The following is a 25,466-nucleotide window of genomic DNA, read 5'->3' as shown; positions in this document are numbered from 1 at the left end:
ATATCTGTATGATATGTGCATGTGTTGGCTCAAGCTAAACATGCTCTCTAAATGACTACTTTCATAACCTCATGTCCAGCCCATTTTTTATTCTCAAACACAATCCAAGCATGACGCCAATAATGTTGTGTGCTCACTTCATGCCAAGTTTAAATTCAAAGATGCTCACAAATGCACTTTAGTTTACATTAACTTTTCAGGTTCTAATTAATATCTATTTTTTATTTTATTTATTTATTTTTTTGCGGTACGCGGGCCTCTCACTGTTGTGGCCTCTCCCGCGGCGGAGCACAGGCTCCGGACGCGCAGGCTCAGCGGCCATGGCTCACGGGCCCAGCCGCTCCGCGGCATGTGGGATCTTCCCGGACCAGGACACGAACCCGTGTCCCCTGCATCGGCAGGCGGACTCTCAACCACTGCGCCACCATTGGAAGCCCAATATCTATTTTTTAAAGCAATGCAAAAACCATTCGACCTAGAACAAAAACCGTAATGCAAAACACCCAAACTCACTTACCTTTAAATAGTTTTTAAAGAAATAAAATCACATGCAACCATTTAAGAAAAACAAATTAAGGGCTCCTGCTCTGCCCTCACCCTGCTTGCTGCATCGTGTGCTGGCCTCTGACCTTGTCTCGGGCCTCCACGCCCCCTCTTCCTTCCCCATCCCTTATTCAACCTCCTGCTGGCCTGGCCCACATCTGTCACTGGCAGGGATCACCTGCCCTTGTGGGCACTGTCACTAGGGCCTCCCTTCCACGGCCCCGCCTAACAACCGCCGAGCTTCACTCACCGCCAGCAGGTCACCTTCCCCACTCCTGTGCATCGGCCCCTGAGCAGAGCTCTGCACACTGTGTTATTCTCCTGTCTCCTCCTACTTTCCTACTCACTCCTCACACCTCAGCTCTAAAGCCACCTCTTCTTTGAAGTGTTCCCAGACTTTGCTTTGGATGGTTTTAGTCATTTCCAAAAGTCAGTTCCACTTTCAATCTGAAAATCTCCATCTGGGACCAGTGCTTTGCCTGCCATGTGATGAGTGTGAAGGGAAACACACACTTGGGCACAGGATTTCTTAGAACTCTGTGACAAATCACAGGCTTAGTTTACAGTTGAGTCTGGTAGAAAGTCAGGACAATGGGTTTAGCTAGAGTCTTCACTCTGGTACCAGCAAACTGTGTAACATGGGGGAAATTGCTTCACTTCTCTGAGCTTTGTACCACTGATATGGGATTGCAAACATGATCCCAAGCCCTGTTGAAACAGCTTCCATAGGATTTCTATAAATTACCACTGACGGTACGGGAGGGCCGGAAGGAGATACAAACTACAGGCTGGGTAGTTTGGGTTGGAAACTTTTCAGTTGCTCAAACATTCTGCCCTGGCTGATCCATCCCTGTGCCTGTACGTGTTCCCCCTACTTCCTGGACAGAAATCATGTCCAACTGCCTGTTTGCCTGTCTGCATCCTTCTCCAAGAAAAATGGAGAAATCAAGAAGCCAAAAGTATCACCCAACCTTGCAACAGGTTGTCTTATAACTGGAGAGACCAAAAGTCATTGCCGGTTACACTGTGCCCATCCTCTAGGCACAGATCTACAGGCCCAAAGTGCAGCAGACTAAAGTTATGTGTTGAGTATCCACCCAAATCCTGTACAGGACCTTATGGCAGATTCAGTCAACTGGCTTAGTCAACATCTAGCATCTTACTATACCGTGGAGGCAGGAGAACAAACAACTCTATTTTCCATACTCTCTTGCACCTGGGGCTCTGAATACTACTTATGTTCCATCAATGAGATGCATTTGCTGGAGTTCTGAACGTGTAGCAGGTAGAGAAGGAGACAGCAAAAGCACAAAGGATTCACTGCACTGGTGCGGATCACAGTAGCAGTAACCTGGTTCTGGGGCCAGAAGCTGTCACGGTGGTTTTCTGATTTTGGCAAAGTGGGTGGTTTCTTTGTCAGTAGCTGCAGTACCAGCTTCCCAACTCCACAGGCTGTTCACTAGCTTCCTAAGACGGAGGCAGAAGCTGCATCCCAGGCAGCCCGGATCTAATGTGACACTTGGGAAGTGACCCTGCTCAGCCTACATCACATCTCTTAACTCCTCCCATCCACCCCTGCAATCAATCCTTTCTGCTGAAACTAGTGGGAAGGTTTTGTGTCCTGAACCGGGGAGCGCTGACCAACAGAGGGTCTCTCTGAAGCTTCCCACTCCTAGAAGTGTCCTTGCACCCTGGGTATTCTTTTGTTTCCCAGGCCTTCAGTCTGTGGAGACCTTCAGGGCAGAAGACATACCCTTAGGCAGACGGGCCTTATCTAAGGCCCAGGAACTTTACAGATTTTCCAAATAAAGCAGTAAACAGCTAAATCTGAGTATTTCAATTCCCAGGTCCCAGCTACTTCTCCTTAAAGACAGAGGCTCTGGGAAGACTTTTCTGACCACCCAAAACTAGGTTAGGCCCACACAGATATGCACTTCTGTGTTGACACCCACGGAGTCCAATAATTATGTGTTATGTGCAATCTGTCTGTTGATCCCTGGAGGGGAGGAAATTTGCTTCATTCACTTTTTTTTTTTTTTTTTTGGTGGTACATGGCCTTCTCATTGTTGTGGCCTCTCTCCCGTTGCAGAGCACAGGCTCTGGACGCGCAGGCTCAGCGGCCATGGCTCAGGGGCCCAGCCGCTCCGCGGCATGTGGGATCTTCCCGGACCAGGGCACGAACCCGTGTCCCCTGCATCGGCAGGCGGACTCTCAACCACTGCGCCACCAGGGAAGCCCCATTCACTTTTTTTTCTTTACATTTTTTAAATTGAGGTGTAATTCATATAACATAAAATTCACCATTTTAAAATGTATACTTCAGTGGTTTTTAGTGTATTCACTATTTTGTGCAACCACCACTACTGTCTAACTCTAGAATAGTTCCATCACCCAAAGAGCTCCACACCTAATATACATAAATAGCAGTTAGTCCAATTTTCCCCTATCCCCTTCCCCTGGCAACCACTAATCTACTTTCCGTCTCTGTGGATTTGCCTATTCTGAACATTTCATATAAATGGAAATGTACAACACATGGCCTTTTGTGCCTGGATTCTTTCACTTAGCGTGCTTTCAAAGTTCATCAATATTATAGCATGAATCAGTACTTAAGGCCTTTTCATGACTCAATAGTATCCCATTGTATGAAAAAACCACATTTTGTCCATTCAGCAGCTGATGGACATCTGGTTTGTTTCCACTTTTTGGTGACTGTGAATAGTGCTGCTATGAATATTCACTTTTGTATCCCCGGCGTCTAGTGCAGTGGCTGGCACATAGTAGGTACTTGATTAACGTTTGCTGAATGAAGAGTCCCGCTGACTCTTCTAAAGGTTTCCTTCTCCATGTGACATAGTGGCAACTCTTCCATGACAAAAAAGAGCTGTCCTTAGCTGCCTATCAATGCCTGCCTCATTTGCTCACTGGTCCCACATCTCTGGGAGACTCTTCCGTGCTGTTTGAGTTTCACCAGGAGAACATGATACCCTTTTGCCTATCATCCTCACGAAGAGCAAGGAGATGCTTCAACTTATTTCTACTACAAACACATTTACTTCTCTTTCATCCTTCCTAGAGCATCCTTTCATGCTGTATCCTACAACCTACCTTTCCTCTTGCCCTGTCAGCTGGGCCCTTTCCTCTCGAGCACCAGCCTGATATGCAGTGCCACGTGCTTCAGTGTGCTCCTGGATTTCCCGTTGTTAGCTCTGACCCACCAACCCGGCTGACGTCTACACCGTCAACACCAACAGAGCTCCAGCCCTCTCACCACCCAGTCACTTCCTCACACTCCAGACCCAGGACTCGGTCTTTATCATCAAGGATGTACATCTTCTAGAACTTTAAATCAGTGTTCACATACCCAAGTTATTCCAGACATACTTAAACATATTCCAATAACTAAAGCATGTAATAAAAAAATTTAAATTTAACTTAACTGTTAAAATTCTGTTCCTGAGCCATACTAGTCACATTGTAAGTGCTCAACAGTCACACGTGGCTACTGGCTACCATACTGCACATCACAGTTCTAGAAAACAAACTAACTTTCTCCCCTAGGGCAAAGTAAGACATATCACATTGTCTGGAATCCAGAACAAATCAAGGGCATAAAAAAGCCCTAAATACTAAGGACTGTGGATTCTGTTCTTTGTTCAGTCAACGAGCATTTACTAAATACTCTATGAGCATGTCATGGGCCTTCAGAGGGGACACAGGTTGGGAGAGACATGTCATATGCACTTAAAATGCACTTCCCCACAGTGACAGTTTCATAGTGTGGTTAGTTGTTTAAGTTTAGCTCTTAAAAGTTGATTGGACCCATAATATAATTGAAATACTATAAAGATACAATTGTGTTTAAGTCTAAAATTGAAACTATGAGTCTTGTTTTCCCAACAACATAACATTTAAACAAATATACCCAACATGTTTTTAACAAGACACACAGTCCGTAAGGTCCTCAGCATAGTTGGCCAGGCTCAAAGTCTAGCCTTATTTGAGCAACTGAAAGTCAAAAAAGGGAGAAGAAACTGGGATGCGGGCCTCAAAGCCAGATGCTCTGTGGGCTTAGGCTGATGACTGACCTCTAACCCCAAAGAAGAAACACTGTTTTCCGACCTTCTTATTGTAGGAGTCAAAATATTTTCCCTCTTGTCAAGAGGCGAGATGAAGAGGAAAACAGAAGCACTGACAACAGATGAGGGATTAGGATTCCTAGGTGGGGATAAGCAATTAAGGGGTGCCACAACAGTGAGGGGGAGGCAGGGAGGGGTGGAGTGAGTCCCCAAGGCAGCAGGCGCCCAGCCTTGCCGGATTAGGAAGGAAAGGGAAGAGGGTAAGGCTTCTCATAAAGGAGCTGGAGGGAGGGCTAGAGCTGGGGGTAAGGAGAACATAGGGACGAGGAGAACTGAAAGGAGGGGTTCAGGTGAGGCTCCTCATCTGAATCTAAAGGTCACATTTAAGGGCATCTGAGAACTGAAAACTGCTGCTGCTCAGGATGATGGTGATGAAGATGATGGTGGTGATGGTGATAGTGATGAAGAGGTAGATGATGGTGATGATAATGATGATGGTGGTGATGATGATGGTGTTGGTGGTGATGATAGTGATGGTGTTGGTTATGATGATGATGGTGTTGGTGGTGATGATGATGGTGTTGGTGGTGATGATGATGGTGTTGGTGGTGATGATTATGGTGATGATAGCGATGGTGATGATGGTGTTGGTGGTGATGATGGTGTTGGTGGTGATGATGGTGTTGGTGGTGATGATGATGGTGTTGGTGGTGATGATGATTATGGTGATGATAGTGATGGTGATGATGATGGTGTTGGTGGTGATGATGATGGTGTTGGTGGTGATGATGATGGTGTTGGTGGTGGTGGTGATGAGAATGATGATGGTGGTGATGATGATGATTGTGATTATGGTGATGATGGTGGTGGTGGTGGTGGTGGGGATAGCACCTAACAGTTGACATTTCCTTTTTCTACATGAGACAAACTGTTCAAAGTCCTTCATAAAGACATTGTTATATAATCCTCATCAAATGGGAAAGATCTCAAGCAGTGGAGAGTATTGACTTAAAACCCTAAGGGAGGAGTAAGAGAGACAGAAAGGAGGCGAGCAGCCTGCCCAAGGAAGGGGAATAAAAGGACACTTCTTGGGGCTATAAGTTTTATCCCATTTGCTCTGTCAGCTGTAATAACCACTCTCTGGTTGTTCAGTCTCAGATCAAACAACCAACGCTGGGCCTGTCTTCCTAAAATCAAGAACCGAACTCTCACCAGAGGCTCAAACAACATTTGTAGATAATGATGATGACATGTTTTTGGAGTCCAGCAAACCTGAGTTCAAGTCCCACTTTGAGGCTCTTACTAGTTCTTAATAGTTAGCAGTTGACCTTGGGCAGGTTATTTTTTAACCTTTCTGAATGCCGTCTTCATCATTCTCAAAATGGGGAATGAGCTGAATAAACCATCAGAATTCTCCACCTTCACAAACTCACCCTCTCCTTACCAGAAAAGCTAAAAAAAAAAAAAAAAAAAAGGCAAAATAACCCCATCTCCTAAAAAACAAACAAAAAAAGGCTTCATCAAACACCCACCCCAGGCTCAGAAATCAGGAGTCAGCATGATCCCACCAATAAGAACTAAGGCTAGTTCTGAGATACATACTGGATATTGGAAAAAATGGAGGTATGAACAATACAAACTACCAAAACCACACTTCCCTAAGTCTTCTCTGGCTCCGGAACATGTGACACTCCCAGAGGCTGCCTCTCCAGCTCTGGCTCGCCCGGACCAGCGCAGTCTCGTGTGCCCGCCTGCAGCTCAGGGGTGGCTAGAGAGCCCCCCTCACAGTGTCCAAGGCGTGCAACTCGTCCAGTGGCACGGGACCTCACGCCCGAAGGGCCCCGCATTTGGCTGTTGCCGCTGTCATGAAATCCTTAATGATTAATCATTATTCATGATTCTCAGGGGCCTAACGTGCCCTGCATTTTCATTTTACACTGATTGGGCCCTGCAAATTATGTCGCTGGTCTGGAGGTGCCTGACTCAGAAGCAGCTCAATTCGCAGCAACAGCTGGTGAGCTGTGGGGCAGCCCTCACGCTCAGGTCAGGGCCAGAACTAACAACTTCCTTTGAATGAAACGGACTAGCTTTCATTCTCAGGAAGAAAGGATCTGAGCCCGCATTACTCTCTCAAAAACAAACAAATGAACAAACAAACAAAAAGCGGCAACTGCAATTCCATTTGAGAGATGGCATAAGTAAGGCAATTAAGCCTTAATTTCCTTCTGGCTGTCTCCAGTACCCTAGAGGGAGAAGCCATCAGATGCTCACTTGGAGATGCTAGTGGCAGTGCTGTTACTTCCAGCCCCCCAGTGCGGGCTGGGTTATGAGCAGGGCAGCACACAGCAATCACTCCGAGCAGAGGGGGAGGAAGCACAGGAGACATACTCACATCAAGGAATCAGTGACCCTAAACAGAAAATTCAGGACACAAAGGAAGGTTAATACCCAGAGCCAAGCAAAAGATTCAACGAGGAGAAGCATTTCCGTGTGCGTGTGTGTGTGTGTGTGTGTGTGTGTGTGTGTGTAACTGAAAACTGAGGCTATAAGAACTGTATTTTTAAAACTTAGAGATGTTTTTAAGAAGCGACAAAACTACTTCTAAATTCTTCATTTTCCTGGTCAGGACAATTCTTCACAGGGAACCAAAACGATTAGACTCTGACACAAAGTAAAACTGCTGTAACTGCCTTCAATTCTTAGTTTACCTGAAGATGTTAACATACGGCAGGGGCATGAAGGGCAGCCCACCTGGGCCTCTGTGAATGCCCCACGCTTCCCAGCTCCCCGAGGAGGGCAGAACCGGGGATGGGGGCTTGCTGAGGAACTTCAAAGATCAGGCCTCTACTACCACCAGAGAAGCTACCCGCAGAAACTGAGCTAATTCCACACCAGGGAGAAAAGTCCCCGGTGCTGGCAATCACAGGCTCAAACCCGTAGACTCAGTCAGGTGAAAACCAACCAAGTTCACCCCAGTGAAGCGATTTAAATTAGCTTTTCTTTTCAATGGTTTTATCAAATAGACACTTCAGACTGGGCCGCCTTCGTTACCTGCCATATTCCAAAAGCGTCGTGTGGACCCGTGATTCTTCATCCAGCAGCTCCTCTGCTCCCCGCTGGCGTCTGTACTTCCGACGGGGCTTGTAAGCATCCTGAGAAGTGGATGGGGAGGCCGGGAGTTACTAAGCGTGAGGAGGCGGGTCCAGCCTGCCAGGGGCGGGAGTCCTTTCCCATGGCAGTGGGTGTACAGCTCCCCTTCAGGAGGACAGCTGGCACATGGCGACTGCCTTCAAGGGGTCTGCCCCTTTGATTTTTATACTGGAGCAAATATTTCCACCCAATCTATTGCTTGTCAACTTTGTTTAATCTTCTTGGGTTTTTTTGTCCAACTTAATATTTCATGCAATCAAACTTATCAATCATCTTACTTCCTAACCCAGGGACTGTAAAAAAAAAAAAAAAGCTCTTGTATGTTATTTTTATAGATTATATTTAGCCTTTTAATCTATTCAGAATTTTTTTGGGGGGGTATAGTGAAAGGTAGGTATCTATAGATACATGTTTTTCTCTGAATGGAAAATTAAGAATCCCAACATCATCAGTTTAATAGTCTATCCTTTCCTTGATTTAAAATGACAACTATATACATATATATAAAACATGTACCAATATTACCCTCTTCAATTCCTCTTGCTTTATGAGTCTTTATCCTGTCTCCACTGTTCTTTTTCAAATTTCCTGGCTATTCTTACACATTTTCTCTTCCAAATGAATTCTAGCATCAGCTTGTCAAGTTCATTATGAAAAACTGTTGAGCTTTGACTAGAATCACACCAAATTTATACATTACTTGGGAAGAACTGACATCTCTATAATACTGAATCTTGCCTTGAAAAGCAAGATTTATCTCTCTATTCAAATCCTTTTTATTCTTGAATAAAATTTTCCAGAAAACAATACAAATTTTCCAGTCACTACATATCCAGACCTTTCTACCACCCAGAGACATAAACTGTGCAACAATCACAGATATACATGTTAACCTAGAATGTTTAAAAAAAAATTCTCTCGTGGCATAGAAATCTCCATTACCAGAAAAGGAAAGTAAATACAAACCCTTCAGAGATATATATCTCTTTACAAAAGTGTTTTGAGGTTTATCCTTAAAAAACTTATAAAAACACAAAATGCACTTTAAACTTTCAATGACTTTTTAAAATTATTAGAGTATTATTTAGTTATAAATGTAGAAACACAGACCTCTTTTGTGTAGGACACATTCTGAAACTGCATATATATTTCCTAAACACAAAGTACACGGCACGTAGTAGGTGCTCAATTAATGTAGGTCTTCACCCACAGATGACCTGGTTTGTCATTCTACCCCAAATGAATGTCCTTCTTGACTGCCAAACTGGCATCAAACAATACCTTAATAATATTTGCTCAGGGCTCTGGGTGCAAACAGGCAGCTGTTTGTGCAAGGTATTCCAGTTTGTCCCTGGATCTTTCCTTCTCCACTAAAGGAGTTCACCACACGTAATCTCTACCTGGACATCACCAGGACAAGCACACTATCAGGTTTCTCTAGACAGTGGTATTTTAATGCTAATTAGAATTGTTCCCCTCTTGATAATTCTTGTTAACTTTATTATTATCTCACTTTTTGTTATGGAAAGTTTCAAACATACAGAAAAACATCCTTTCTGTAACATATATAATCTCAACAATTTTGTGGAAAAGGAATGAAACAGGTGCTGGGATGGCCCTGGACGGTTGTTCTTGTAACTCACTGCCGCAAATATTCCTAGGTTGCTGCTGGTGCCTACATGAATAGGAAGCTCTAAGTAACACAAAACAGATTTATGGGGAAATGAAAAACATAATAGACCCATAGGACGTCAGTTACTGTGTACGATTTAATTTCCACGGAGCTCTACCATTACAGCAGCACTATATGATTGAGCTTAACTGCTACTTTCCTTAGTTACCATTCATAGAGTCACGACCCCAGACAGGAAACTGGAGTCTAAAGAAGGACTGACTCCAAAACAATAGCACACTGAAACCGACAGCCACAAGGACCTTTCATTCTGCCAAACAATGACAAATGTTGGCCTTCGTGTAATTATCCTTATACTTTAAAGCATGCCACATACATCACACCTTTTACATTTTATAACTACACCATGAGGTAGAAGCAGGGCAGATGCCATTACCTCCACCTTGCTACTAAAGAAGCAGAGATTAAATAATTCGCCTCTCAGTTACGGTGGGCAACCCCTTCAGGAAATACCCAGCGGGCAGCAAGACAGCCACGAGCAGCCACTGCCCTCCAGAGCTCCAGGGGACCGGACCACACCCAACTCAGCAGGAAGCACATCTCAGTCTCCTAGGGCTCACCTGGCAGCCCAAACCCAAACCCTACTCTAACGGACACACCTCCGCCCACCAGCCCCTGAACAAACGCTGCCTTCCACCCAGAGGGGCTCCGCTGACGTTCCCATCAGCAAGTGCAGGGCCCTGAAACACCCCAGAAGAAAGTCATTATAACTGAGACAAATCAGGTTGTTTTCTTCATTCTCACATGAATAAAACAACAACCACAACCACAAAAATGAAGCCCTGGGAACTGAGTGAGGGAATGATGAGAGACGGATGGCAATCATGTCTATGGGTAGGAAAGTTAGCTGGGGAGGTAGGGTTTTCTCCAGACGCCCCTAAACTTTGTTCTTCCTCTATTCTCTTTTACGTGAGCTCTGTTGTACAGGCCTGTCTTCTGTTCTTTTTTTTTTCAGTACGCGGGCCTCTCACTGCTGCAGCCTCTCCCACTGCGGAGCACAGGCTCCAGACGTGCAGGCTCAGCGGCCATGGCTCACGGGCCCAGCTGCTCTGCAGCATGTGGGATCCTCCCGGACCGGGGCACGAACCCGTGTCCCCTGCATCGGCAGGCGGACTCTCAACCACTGCGCCCCCGGGGAAGCCCCTGTCTTCTGTTGTTTGAGGTCCGGCACAAGTCCCATCTCAGGTCCCCTTGAGTTTGTACCAAACAGTGTAACTTGGTGGGTAAGAATGAGGTCACTGTTTTGTATACATGAGCCAAGATGGCTTCTGTATATCGACTCCTAGCTTTACTTCTTCACAGCAGGCTGAGACCCACAGCTCAAAACCCTCCAGCGCCAACCTCAAACTTTTCACAGACCCAGTTGTTTAAAAGATGGCCCCACTAAGCAGAGTTTAGCGGTTTACAGCCTGCCCACGTTGCATGCTCTGCAAAACTGCACCTGACATTTGCAAACCACAGATAGGATAAGCCCCGTGGCTATAAAGACCCCAGGCTGCAGCTGCCCTTCAGATTTCTCTAACCTGCCCCGGCCGAGGCTCCCTGGTTTCCTTGCCTCCCCTTCTGAATGGTGGCCCCGGCGCCTAGGCCTCGGGATGGCCTGTGCACTGACAGCCTCCCCACCCTTCAGGCAAACCTGTCAGAGCATCGCCCAGAGACCCTGTGTGTGCTACTGCTAACCCCCCGTCACATCTTTTCCCTTGATGAGTCCCGAAATCCCTTGAATCCCTTACAGCTGCAATGCTCCTGCTCTCACCTCATACCCTAGAATGCGGTCTGGCACACAGTGAGTGCTCAATTACTATTATGGAATGAATATATATGGAGTCAGACAGACAGGGCTTTAACCCGTGCCCCATTACTACCTCTCTGATTTGGGGCAAATTACTTTAACCTCTGAGGTTTTCCATCTGTAAAATAGGTATATGGAGAGAGTCGTAAGGATTAGCCAGTCTATTTAACGTTATCTGATACACATTAAGGGCTAAGATATACATACATGCGTATATTTGCTATTATTGATAAAATGTACTAATATATTTTTTTTACTTATGTTGCCATGTTTACATTTCATGTCCTGGAAAGAAAGGCCCTCCTCACAGCGTTTCCTATAGAAGAACACAGTGGAGTCGTAGTTTTAAATGACCTGGTCTCTTAGGGGACCAATAAGAAGTCTTTTTTTTTTTCCCTCTGTCCCCTCTGTTCTCATACAAAATTCTAAACATTACCAAGAAATGCTCAACAAATAGTAAGCAAATGTATCTTTGGGGGCTTTGGGTAAAATTTCACGGCTACTCTTTACTCAAGGTTGACAGGGAGTAAAAGACCTCACTGCACAGGTCAGACACTTCATGAATATGGAAGGCTGACAGTTCAGAAAGGGAGGAAGTAGACTGTACCACAGCACATTAGGTGAGACAAATGAGCGATTACGATTATGATGCGAAAGTGGAAGGGTAAGGGGAGGCCTGTCCTGGGCAATAGTTTCATTTTCTTATGTCCTTTGAAAATACCACCTCCCATCAAGCAGGCCTTCTACAAAGCGGCCGCCTATTCCGTAAAAAGGAGATATGGAGACGTCAAGAAAAGAACACATTTCAAAGGAGAAGCAGAAGTACTGGGAATAATCCCCAGGATGAAGAAAAATGAGGCCAAGACAAAAAGAGAGAACACTGGAAGGTGATGAGCTCAGAAGTTAAAAGTTCACACAACAGCCTTTCTGCCAGGCAATCTTGGCAAGAGGTACTAACAGGTTGAGGCATAACCTCTGAACCAACTCTACTTCATGGAATGTAACCCAAGTAAATAATTAAAGATACAAGAAAAAATTTAGCTATGGGGATGTCCTACATAATAGCCAAAACAAAACAAAACAAAACCAAAAAAAAACGCCCAAAAAACAAACTAAGCTAGTTAAGTTAGTACCACACAATGCGTAATGTACAGCCACTGAAAATGCTATGGAGGTATATTTATTGGCATGGAAATATATCCTTGATTATACTGTTGAGCAAAATAACCACACAACAAAACAGAATATATAGTATCACGTCATTTTTTGTGATCTCTAATTTTCTATATTGATATCTATAACTATGTATTTCCTACTTGGAATAACAGTGGTTATCCCTGGCTGGTGGTATCGTGGGTGATTTAGTCTTTGTACTTTCTCTCCATTGCCTAATTTTTCATTATTACCACAGTAGTAGTTTGAAAGAAAAATAACCTTTTGTAAAACAAAAAATCATGCATCAAAAAAATAGATGAGCTACATAACCAAGGATGAATGCAAAAAACTGGAACAGTCCTACAAAGATGGCTAAAGACAAGACAAGCTTATATTCTTATAAGCTAAAACTTTTTGAAAAATATTAAAATGTTTAATATTTATTTTTAAAAAGACACATAAGCAAGAGTAAGTAAAGTCTGCTTGTTGAGGCACAGTGATAACTTGTTAATAGATGGAAGAAAAAGACAACAGGACAGTCTCCACTTGGCACCCATTCTCCAGCTGGACAAATGGTCTTCAAACGGGCAAAGGCAGAGTACATGCCCTCACAAGGGCAGAGTACCCAACCGCTCTGCATGCATTTGAGTCTCTGGGACCCTGATAAATAACACCCCAGGGTCCTGAAATCAGTCAGAAACATTAGGGCCAAATCAGTGTCAGGGAGATGCAGGAAATCAGAGACCAGGTGAAGAGTGAGAAAACTAGAGATGCACCAACACCTGCTGTGTCTGAGGAGCCAGATGTCAAGTGAAAACCTGGCTGCCTCTTCTCGGCTCTGCAACTGTGTATGGAATTTATTAACCTTTCTGAGTTTCAACTTCCTGATTTATAAAATGGAAATGTAACGCATAAGTCCTTGAGTGTTGATGAGTACATGAGATAATGCTTGTAAAACGCCTCATTAGATGTCAAGCACATAGAAGGCACTCAGTCAGTACCCGGCAGCTACATGCATATTTTATAAAAGGCTGGCTCTAGAAACCTGGCACTGTATGTAAGAGCGAATTTTAATCCTTAATTTACCATTCAGAGTTTAAATTTGGGATTCTACATTTGTCAGTAAGGGGTAGGTAAGAAACAGTGATGAGACATCTGAAGGGCAGAACTGGAGAGAGGCTGGAAGGAGAAGAAAACATTCTTGAGAAACTAAGACTTGCCAAGAGCCCCACCCTGGTCACCCAGGAAAGACTTTATTCCCTTTACGAGGGGAGGGACTCCCCTTGGAGGGAGTGACAGCAAACAAAACCCAGCAAGCTGTTTCATGTCTCACACTGACTCACAAGAAGAAGACATGGAGCCCTGGAGTCCCTGACAAGCTCCTGGGACCCTCACTCCAAGGCCGCAAGCAAGCGTGTGCAGCAGTGGTGGGTGGGAAGGACGGAAGTTAATGGCAACAGAGCTCAGCTCAGAAACCTAAGAAGACAGCATCTAGAGATGGGGGAGTATTTTCAGTAGACAGAGAAAGTAGAAAACAAACAAACAAAACCCAAAGGCCAGCTCTGGCCAGCCATAAAATTTTTTTTATCATTCCTGTTGCCAATGTATTGACAGTCAACGGAGGAGTAAGTTCGCACATAAAAAAAGGAAATAAACTAAGCAATTTGAACTATTATCAGAGACCTACAATTTTTTTTTCCATTTTCCTTTATCTTTTTATTATTTTCTAATGAGCTGCAAACAGCATTTTATCTAGCATTTTATTGCATCCTGGCTCCATCATCACCAATGTGACCTAGGGCAACCTACATCACCGATCTGTGCCTTAGTTTCCTCACCTGTCAAAAAAAAAAATACTATTACTTCATAGGGTTGTGGTGAGCACTAGATAAGTTATATATAAATGCTTAGAACAATGTTTGGGCCCTATATATTTGTCACTGTCATTATCTCCCTAAATTCCATTAAGAATTTAAGTCATATTGCCAAGCAGAAGACGATTATCTTTAAAAACTCCATTACAAATGAGAAGAAGAAATAACGTGTCTCTAGAGGCCTGAAATGTTGAATAGGTAAAGAGACATCAGGCCCCGTTTGATCAACAGCTACACTGGCCTTTTATTCTTGGTGATACAGTCAAAAAATGCAATGTTTCTCACTCTCTACCCAGGGCTCCAAGTGAGATTTGCACATGAAGATATTCAATTAAACATTAAATATTTTTTACACTATTGATTCTATGTATAAAATAGATAACTAATGAGAACCTATTGTATAGCACAGGGAACTCTACTCAGTGCTCTGCAGTGACCTAAATGGGAAGGAAATCCAAAAAAGAGGGGATATATGTATACGTATAGCTGATTCACTCTGCTGTACAGCAGAAACTAACACAACGTTGTAAAGCAACTATACTCCAATAAAATAAAATAAAATAAAACAACATGCTGAAAATATCAAAAAAAAAAAGAATTGGATTTTATCAGATTTGATACAGTAATATATGCCTGTAGTTATAATTTTGGAAAAATAAGCTTCCTACAGCTTAATTAAAAACAATTAAATAGTTTTTACGTTATTGTTTTTGCATAGGTAATACACAGACTTAGTATAAAATCCAAGTAGTACAGAGTTTATAGGGAAAAGAGAATTTCCCTTCCTCTCCTGCCACTGGCTCCCCAGCTCCCTGTATCAGAGGGAGAAATGAAAGCATTTCTTTTCACTTCTTTTAAATGAAGCATCATTTAAAACAAGGGAAAGCAACAGCACATCCAACCAATTGGTTATTATTTGTCATGAAAATGCGATTAGGAGGAACCTTTAACAGCATACAAGACTCTATATTGGTAAGTGGAAAAAAAAAAACTACAAAATTACATTCAAAGTATAATTCTAATTCACTATAAAAATACACATTAAAAACACAGAAGAAATATGTCCAAGCATCAAAAGTGGCTGCTTCTGTGTTGTTAGATTAAGGTTGATTTTCTTCCTCTCACCTATCAATCTTTTTAAAGAAAACTTTAAAGATGTTCTAAACTGAACATCTACCTCACAACCAGGAAAAAAAATTACTTCCTGTTCTATCATGTCCTCTTGGTATTATTATTTAATACTGCCACCAAATCTGAAAACGGCACCTGGCTTCAGAGTATAACTATGTTAAAGGTTTTCCATTTCTCCCATTTCCAAAATGGCACTGTGGAAAAGATACAAATTACAACCATAAACTGACAAAGGCTTTTCTGTTTTAAATGAGCATTTCACGTCTTTCATCATCAAACTACTGTTATTCTTTTCACAGTAATCACCTGGGGAGACCACACATTTATTCTTAAAAGTAAAAAAAAAAAAAAAAATGCAGAATAACTCTAGACATTATTTTCTAAAGAAAGTGAATTTACACCCAGGCATTGCGGCTCCATTCCCATCAGCTCAAGTAGGAAGGCTGGGGGGTGAAGGCTGACAAGGTCCTGCTGGGCTCTGGCCCAGAGTGTTTTGAAAAGGCCCAAAGCTCTCCTCTGGCCCTTGTCCTGGGGAAGTGGGCACATGAGTGCAGACCCTGTGGTTAAGATACACTGTGCTTGGGGACAAAGGCCATCCCAGAGTTTCCCACACAAAGCTCAGACGCTACTCTGCCTCTCCGAAGGCGTCATGGTGGTGGTCACCTCAATGCATCAGCTCTAGTTCGTCATCTGCTCTTTGGAGCTATGTGAAGTTTACAGCTGCCGCTGGCACAAATGAGGAAGGGCTTCGGGTCTGGAAAACTGGAAGTAAGGGAAACAGGGCAGTGGTTGTGGCACGTTCTACCCTGAACGCTGGCATCGGGTACCGGGCACGCACGGCAGGCAGGGCCTCCCTCACATGTGCACCTGAGATCAGCTCTTGGGCAACCCGGCAGATAGAAACCTCGGGGGGCAGGGGCTTTTGTGATTTACCTCAAAGGGCTACTTGGAGGCTACGACCCTACGTTCTTCCCTTACAGAAGAACTCGGGCAGGGAACTCACCGAGAGGTCAACAACTGTCTTGATGGCCTTTTCTTTTCTCTTGACGAAGTCATCATCCTGCAAGACAAGAAGACATGGGGATGAAACAAATCTTCCTGCGTAAAGACTGAAACTCAACTGGACTGCTCAGCAGTCCGTCTTATAAACTGACTTCTCATCACAACTTTGCCTGAAGAAGTCTCAATTTTCGAACAAACTGGAAAATATCCTGCATGGGAAAAAGCTAGGGTCTCTGCCGATGGCTGCAAAACAGATCCCTATAGCCGGTGAGAAAAAGGGGGGACCCCACACAGTGTGGGGTGTGACAAGCGTTTTCACTTCAAATCCGTATGAGCTCTGAAACCTCAGCAAGTTACCTAACCTCTAAGCCTTAGCTTTTCCACCTGCAAAACGGGGATGATACCGCCTATCTCAGGGAACAGTCATGAGGATCAAAAAATAGAAGGCATGTGATGTGCCGGGACTGGAATACAGTATCTGACAGTGATCAGCTAGTATTGTTGTTGTGATTACTATTCAGCTGTTACTATAGGTGTGTCCCAAGGAGGTGGGCTCTCAAAAACCTTTATATGACTATACAAAAATACACTCTTGTAATGCTCTTATAATTTAACAAAAGGTCCAGATCCAGTACGAAAATTGAGAGACAAGGACAAAACTGTAGGGCTTGACACTCATGCCCATTTAAACAGGCAATTCTAATGAACCAGGAGGCCCAGTTTCAGGGGTGATCAGGTGGGGGCAGGGAGGCCACGCAGGCGGGTGGGAGTGCAGGGGAGCCTGAGCGTACTCTGCGCCTTCCCAGGGGTCCCTCACTGTGCACTCAGGTTCACAACTGGGCTAGAAAAGAACACTGACCTCAGGGAGACTGTAGGTTTTCTGGAACTGGGAAATGGAGTAGGAACGGATGTAGTCGCCCATCTCTTCTTTTGTTTCTATAGCTCGCTTCACCAGCCACTGGGGAAGAAAGTGAGGAAACGTGAGGCGACGGGGATGAAACACACTGTGGTAAAGGCCAGCTCAGAGACGGCACAGGTCCTGCGCCCGAATCACAGAACATGGACTGCCCAGGCGGCGAATAACCACCAACACGTACTGCCCGCAGGAAAAGCAGCCACTGGGTGTCTGGATGCTGAGATCCAGGGGGACCTGAGCTGACAGCCGCGCAGGAGCCTTCGGGTCTCGCGTCAGGTGCCCGGGCCTCAGTTTCTCTCTCTGCTAAAGAGGAGGTGAGAGTATCAGTTCCCTTCACGTCACAGAGCAACTGTGGGAGCAAATGAAACACAAGTACTAGACAGCTCTGTAAACACCTGGAGCCCGATGCAAACAGAGCTGTCCCCCAAACCTCCCTGCGCCTAGTGGCAGATCTTACTGGAGCTCTCTCCTTCCCGTGCTGCTTGCACCACAGACCAGAGGGAGGGAAGGGAACCAGTGAGAATGCCTAGTGTAACCCTCGTGTGATAGGTGGGAAAAAATCCCCCCGATATTCAGACTTGAGACCAGGGGTACTGAGTACAAGCCCTAGGCTTCAGGTTAGCTCGGCACCCACAGCAGAGCTCTCGAATCCACCCAACGCTATAAGGTAATTGGCACTGGCCACGTTTTACAGAATCGGAAGCTCGGAGAGATGACGTGATCCGCCCACGACCCACAGCCAGCAGCCACACAGCTGCCGGCCACATCAGGACACCGTGCGTCTGGGCTTCACGCCACGTGTCCTGGGTCGACCGGGTCGATACGCACAAGGAGCCGCTCCTCACGCCCGCTGACTTACAACTCGAGGGAACTGAAACACACACGTGCACACACCCACGCCCCACAGGCTGCGGGAGGCCCAGGTGCTCTGCGGGTGAGAATGCAAAGTGCAAAAAGAGCCTTTGCTTCTCCTCCTGACTCTTCATTCATTCCCGTTATTACTAAAGAACTTTAGGGAGGGATGCCATTCTCTCTCCAGAGAGAGCTACTACATCTCAGAAGCAGTTTCTGGACAGGAGCTGTGCTTCCCCGGGGTGGGGCCACACGTGGCAAGGTTCAGACACATGCACATGGCTCAGGGCTCCTGCGGGGACGGCAGGAACGTGCGCTCAGGGAGGGCGGCCAGCTCAAGTAAAGGACACACTTAGGAAGCAGCTTCCCAGGACAGCAGTGGCTGCAAATAATTCTATGAGGAGTATTCTTTTGTTGCTAGTATCTTCCATTTGTTCCCATCACTCCACTCCACCCCACCTCCAAACAATGACCTCAGGCACTGACTAAAATCCAGAAGGGCAGGGGCAGAAAGTCGGAGGGCATTCGGGGCTACCCCAGCCCCTCACTTGTACCCCAGCACCGGCCCTGGACATCTAAGGAGGCCGAGTCACTGTTCGACTCAATTTCTCTCTGCTTTGCTTTGCATCGGGAGATCCAGTTTCTGGCCTTTCATTGTTGTTGCCTTTTCAGATCTGCCTCTGTTAATTAGATCGACACTGAGTTGTAACTTGGCTGGAACCTGGAGAACATGCTCAGATGAGGAAGGCAAAGCCCGTTGATTCAAAGGATTCAAAGGATTCCTTAGAGACTCGACCGCTGTGTTTTGGAGTTCCCAGCATGAAGGGCTGCTGAGGGAACCTCTAGGACAGCTGAGCTCTGCCATAAGCCCCTAGCATTTGAGAAAAATACCTACCCTCACAGGATTCATGTGCCCCACATGGGAGAAAAAGACGTGACCTGGAACTACCAGTAGCCGGAAGTTAGCTCTTCTTTCCTCCTGGTTGCATTCAGAGAGTGTCACCACAGCTGTGCTCAACAGCGTGAACAAGGGTGGTGGGCCTCTAGTCCCACACAAGACAGCCAGTGGTGCCCAGTGGCTGGTCCACGACTGCTCTTTCACTGGTGTCTGGCAAAACAGAAAACTACAGGCATGTGGCGAGTTTTTCATAAGGCTACATGTATTCCATTTGAAGGACTGTCCTTTATTCTGAGAGTGAGAGTTAAATGGCCTTTCTTTTAGGATGGTAAAGAAAGCAAAGTAATTGTTGCCTTTAAAAACGTCCCTTCTTGCCAAAATACAGGCTGCAACCGCAGGTCAACCTCTATGTGCGCTTCAAAATTTTACAGATCCACGAAATTAAGACATGGGGTAACCATTGAGAGAGGCTCTCACATCCAGACAGGAAGCCCTCCGACATTCCGCTCACAACACAAACATTAGATGCTCAAAATGCCCAAACCAACTGTAGACAATCACTTCCCTTTCATCCCCTTCTCATATATGGCCTAGAGTTTGGGTCCTCAAAGTTCTAGCAGAGTTTTGAGTAAGGTCTAGTCACTAGCGATCCAGGCTTCAGGGGAAAGGGCGACAACTTCACAGTATGATGGGGTTGGAGGCTTCTGTAAGCATCTACACAGACTCCCTACTTCTTACTTTCACAAAATGACTGGGTACCATCCATCCCCTAACAGACAAACAAGTCAAATCCTGAGTTCAAGTCCTAGCCTCAAGTTTACAAATTGCAGTTATAAATGTCAACGTATTTGATTTGCAGTCTAGTGCAGGGGGAGATTCCCAATAGCAGTAACAACAACAGAGACAACTATATAACGCTTACAGAGCACTTACTGAAAGGTACCAGCCCTTCAATCAAGTGCTTTACACATAATACCTTACTCAGCTTCCATCCCACCAGGTAGGTACTATTATGATTTCTACTTCTCAGGTAAGAAGTTAAGTCATCTGCCCAAGATCACACAGCTGGAAAGTGGCAGAGCCAAGATGTGAACCCGGGAAGTCTCCAGAGTCCAGGCTCTTCACTGCTACACTACATAATCTGAACAGAATCACAAAACCCCTCCCGCAGGCGCGGTGCGGCTTTCCTCGGGGTGGCTGCATGGTGGTGGAGGGGAAAGTACAGGCTTAGAGACAAGGAGCTGAGAGGAATCTGCCTCTCCGCTCACTAGTTCTCTGCCCTTAAGCAAACTGATTATCCTTTCTGAGTCTCCCTTTCCTCAGATGTAAGACAGGCATTACAATAGATGCTTCAAAGAACTCTATTAGGATCCGAGGCAAAGTACTGTCCACACAGCAGGCAACTAAGTTAAGTCCCTTTGCTCCTCTTCTTTCTGTGGTGCCTGGAGGAGGGGCTGAGACACGAGAACCGCACAGAATACAGGGACTTGTACAGCATGGCCACTTAATCACGGGGCCTTGGGGAAAAAGCCGGGGTGGAGATAAGTCTCCTGTTAGAAATTTAGTCCTTTGTTAGGACTGAATGCCTACAAAGTGCCAGACATTCCAAGAGGTGCCGGAGACACGAGAGCAAGCAGGACAGCCATGGTACCTGCCCTCAGGAAGCTTACAGTCTGATGGGAGAGAGGTACAAATAACCGAACATTGAATGGACACGGTCACAAACTGCAGTGAGGAAGCTTCCTGTGAGGGTAGGGAATATGCCGTATAAGAGGATATAGCAAAGGAACCTGCTCTAGATCTGGCAGTCAGGGGAAGCTTTCTTGAGAAGGCTTGATGGAACTGAGATCTGGAAGATAAAGGTAAGGAGAGAAGGGAAGACCTTCCCACCCTGAAAGGCCCCGTGACAGGAGGAAGCACAGTGTGTATGAGGAAATTTGAAAGAAAGTCAGAGGGGCTAGAATAGAAAGAATAAAGAAAAGCAAAGAATAAATTGAGGCTGGAGAGGTCAAAGGGGACCAGCGCATGGGGTGCAATGGGGGGCTATGGGCTTCCATCTTTACCAGAAGGGCAATGAAAAGCTACTAATGGAAACATTCAAAGACCAGAACAGGTGACAGTGTGAAACTAGGGTAGACTGAGCACTGGCAACGTTCTGAGCAGTGTCATCGTGTTCTGCTGCCACCAATTCCATACCACACCCATCAGATCCAGGATCTAGGCCAGACGGCCCAAGAGCCAGACCCGTTACAGGAATTCCAACGTTCGGAGGGCAAGAAACCCCACAGATGCTCTTACCTGGACAACAGGAAATATGTGAATAAAATCCATCCCCTGGATCTGGTGGGGCTCCAGCTGGTGTGGACATTTCATTCTTGGCAGGACGGAGACAATTTTTTCTGACAGAGCTCTGCTCAGAGAAAAACAACAAGCCAAGAGTGAGGACACACCAAGTGGCTCTTAAGACATCTCTCAAGTCTGGCTGCGACTCAGAGGGATCTGAGGTTTCGCAATACCAGACCATGACCACGTTTCTCCTGGGTGATGGCAAATTGAGAAAAACAAGCACAGCTTAGGCTTGTGTGTGTGTAAGGACACAAAACTACCTTCATCCTTAATTCTAAGGTCGTGCTCGTCCTACTTTTTTTTTTTTTTTTGCGGTACGCGGACCTCTCACTGCCGTGGCCTCTTGTTGCGGAGCACAGGCTCCGGACGCGCAGGCTCAGCAGCCATGGCTCACGGGCCCAGCCGCTCCGCGGCATGTGGGATCCTCCCGGACTAGGGCACGAACCCGTGTCCCCTGCATCAGCAGGCGGACTCTCAACCACTGCGCCACCAGCGAAGACCTCGTCCTACTTTTTATATTAAAATATTTTGTTTCTTGAAGTTATGGAGATGTTTTTAACTTCCTTACATGGTAAAATAAAAAGTTATTAGTGCTGCATATTCTTTTACATTTCACTTAACTGCCCTACTTTTTCCAAGTCTGGAAACCATTAGGTTAAACATTAAAAAAATTGTTCTAAATATCATTCAAGCAACAAATAATTACCAGATTCTGTGCCAGGTGCCAAGAATATTAAGACAAAACATGAGGCCTCATGCTCAAACAAACAAAAAAATGAAGTTCTCTACTCCAATACAAAATATTTTTGAAATAAAAAATAGCCTTTGGGGGCTTCCCTGGTGGCGCAGTGGTTGAGAGTCCGCCTGCCGATGCAGGGGACACGGGTTCGTGCCCCGGTCCAGGAAGATGCCCCATGCCGCGGAGCGGCTGGGCCCGTGAGTCATGGCCGCTGAGCCTGCACGTCTGAAGCTTGTGCTCCGCGACGGGAGAGGCCACAACAGTGAGAGGCCCGCGTACCGCAAAAAAAAAAAAAAAAAAAAAAAAAAAAAAGCCTTTAATTTTTTTGATACTCTAAAATTAATCAGGGGAAAGGGCAACAACTTGGGAAAGGGCATACGCCCTCACTCTTCCTTCCAGAGAGAAGGTGCTTTCCACTTCTCACGAGGGACACTTGATCTGTCTCCTACACCTTGCTCAGCCTTCTCTTGAAGTGGCTGGAGGAAGAGCGCAGGAGTCAGGCTCCTTGAGGCCCAGACCATCGCCTGCCTCAGTCAGGAGCTGAGCACCCGCCCTGCTGGACGCACAGCTCAGCCCTGGCCTGGGTGGGGCAGTTTAATGGCAGGAGTGATAGAGGGACTTGTGTGCAAGTCCACTTCACCACAGATTTAAATCTTCTCTAACCAGCTGCTATTTGATCTCCAACTGTCTGGTTCCTATTTCTTATACCTTAATCAGATCACATTCATAAGGAGAGAACAGAGGTTATTTAACGGGTCCGCTAACCCCCAAAGCCATGGTACAAAGCCTAGGAAGCCTGAAAAACAAGTCACAAGCGGTGGCCTTGTGAGGCCATGTGGAGAAATGGGAGCTCTGGCTCAGCCTATGGATAGTTTAGGTTACACCCCATCTAAGACACTAAAAAAAAAAAAAAAAATCATAGCTAGTTACAGCAGCTACTGCGGCCTCATCTCCAAGTGCCAGACTTTTCTCTAATAGATGAAGGCCCTGCTGAACAAGGTCACCAGGTTCTTATTAGATGCTTCAAATGCAGTAAGTTTGGGGTCTATCTATCAAAAGTATTTCTTGTTCAAAGAAATCTTGTATACTTTTGTCTTTCTGCAGTTCCATAATCCTTCTCAGGGGACAGACACCCTTAAGACCGACATCTAACTCAGGCCTGGATGAGTACTTACCTTACCTATGGTCCCTTTAGTATGTCTCATGCCCTCACTCTTGGTAGGAACCAAGGTAGCAATCTAGGGACAGAAGCCAAACAGCTCCCAGAGAATGATCCCATGATCCCTGGAGAACATGCTACAAAACCATGTTTATGTCTACAGTAGCTTTACAAGGTGGGACCAAGGTTAAAACTGCCGAGTGGAAACAGTCCCAGTCCCAGCTCCACTGATATCAAGTCCAATATGTTGAGAAAAAATTTGGAGAGGGAACACTGATCCCTGCTGCACACATTCACAGAAGGAAGGACTACCCACCTCCCAGGAGAGAAGTACACGGGAGGACATTTTCACTGCAAACAGAAGGGGTGTGTGTGTAATTTATCCAAAAGGTCCGAGACGGGGAAGGAAAGTGTCATCTGACTCCCAGCAGCCCCTGCAGGCCCTCCTTTCTGAGCAGCCCGTTCCTAGGACACATGCATCTTCTCTGCCACGAGGTACATGTCCTGCCCCAGTTGAGAAGCCTCTGGTCGTCCAACTCTTCCTGGGGCCCAAATGGGACAGTTTAGTAGGAAGGATTGGCAAACCCATTTGGCAACATAGCTAAGGCTCTCTCTCTGATAAGCTTTACTTTTTAATGTGATTTCCATAAGACGCCCATTCCTTGTTCCTTAATTTCTTTGCAACCTGTGAGGGGAAGAGGTGGATGCCTAATTGGCCCTGCTCCCCAGACTCCAAGCTTAGCAAATGAAGATGGTCCCCAGCTCCGGCTTTGCGTCCTTGCTCAGGGCAGGTCTTCACTAGGCATTCACATCTTGGCTCGGCAGGAGGAGAGCGCCCTCTAGTGGCTACAGATCTGTGGGTCTGTGTAGGGTTACTGATTGCCTGCAACCGGTCAGCAGCTTCCAAATCACCATCCAGCCAACCCTCTACCTTCAGACAAGGTTCTCCCTGGCCACTCCTCAGAGACGGCCCACTCTCCCAGTTCATAAGGGCCCTGAGGGAAGGACGCCCAGGGTCATCTCAGGGTTTACAACCCTCTTAAACCCGCTTCCCAAAAACGACTGCCAAGTCTGCAGTGGGGGTGGGGACCGCAGGGAAAGAGGCCGGCTGAGGGGGCAGGAGTCAGGAAGGCTTCTTGCGGAAACCTACCAGCCCCCATTCGGCTTCTCCCTGGAGCTCAGAGGAGATCCTCTGACTTGCTGAAAATCAGGGAACACGACAGTTTCAGAGGTCACCAGATGGGCTTCCTAATCTAAGATTCCTCATCTAACAAGCCCACGTTTCATTACAGGTGACTGGTTTGACTCCTTAGCTTTCTGAGTGTTCAGTGCACTGTTTCCTCCTCCACTGCAAACAGTGTGAAAGAGAGTGAATTAAACCAGGGTCTAAACTCCAAGTTCCATCACCTACCATGGAACTTCTGGCAAGCCACCAGGTCCCACTGGTCCAATGATCCCATCATAAAACAAGAGGTAATCCCCCTGTCCTGCCTGTTCAAGGGTTGCTGTGAAGCTAAAATAATAAAATGCATGTGTAAGTGCTCTGCACACAGGTGGCTAGTAAATATGTGCTGTAGAAATGAACCCAGTTATAAGCCTAAAATCTCATTTATGGACCTCAGAACATAGCACTCTGTGGTAAGGGGGTTTTAGGACAGGCTGGGGATAGAGGGTCGAAGCTCATGGAACCCACAAGAAAGAAGGCTCAAGAAGGAGGACAAGGTCCCAACGGAGCCTGGAAGATAACTGTGCCCTGTACACAGGCAAGTGTGCTCCTCAGGGGTGCTGCTGGCCCCCCCTCACAGCAGCTGGGGTGTGCGGAGGCACTGCAAACACACGGCGGTATTAATCTGATCTGCAAGTAACCAGAAACTTTGTGGGGGGGACCCCAAACACAGAACATATTCCAAAACCAAACAGAAAAGATTTTTGGATAATTCAGGGCCCTATGGCTACACCATTTCTCCTGCAGATAAGAAAAGACCCAACTGTCTGATGCACTGCTAGGAGTCTGCTGGGTCTTTACAAGTTAACCCTTGTCAACTGCTTTGCCTTCAATTGTAGTTCATGGCTGTGCACTTAAAAGTTACACATCAAATACTTACCAGGGAACACAATACGCCCCCAATCCCTTATC

The 25,466-nt window shown here is 45.9% G+C and overlaps 1 protein-coding gene across 1 annotated transcript in view; it reads right to left on the bottom strand.

Annotated features, from left to right (window-relative positions):
• CCDC93 (CCC complex scaffolding subunit CCDC93) overlaps positions 1-25,466 on the bottom strand; it is an 87,717-nt gene that overhangs the window by 53,100 nt on the left and 9,151 nt on the right. The window contains exons 4-7 of the mRNA XM_079923616.1: positions 21,384-21,495; positions 17,279-17,377; positions 16,421-16,477; positions 7,674-7,774 (exon numbers count right to left, since the gene is read on the bottom strand). Of these exons, the coding sequence (XP_079779742.1) occupies positions 7,674-7,774; positions 16,421-16,477; positions 17,279-17,377; positions 21,384-21,495 (369 nt within the window). The remainder of the gene's footprint in view (positions 1-7,673; positions 7,775-16,420; positions 16,478-17,278; positions 17,378-21,383; positions 21,496-25,466) is intronic.

The sequence above is a fragment of the Stenella coeruleoalba genome, assembly GCF_951394435.1.
Source record: "Stenella coeruleoalba genome assembly, chromosome: 6".
In the NCBI taxonomy this organism is placed as follows: domain Eukaryota; kingdom Metazoa; phylum Chordata; class Mammalia; order Artiodactyla; family Delphinidae; genus Stenella; species Stenella coeruleoalba.
Note: the sequence above shows the minus strand (reverse complement) of the source record. Positions and strands in the feature narration are given on the sequence as shown.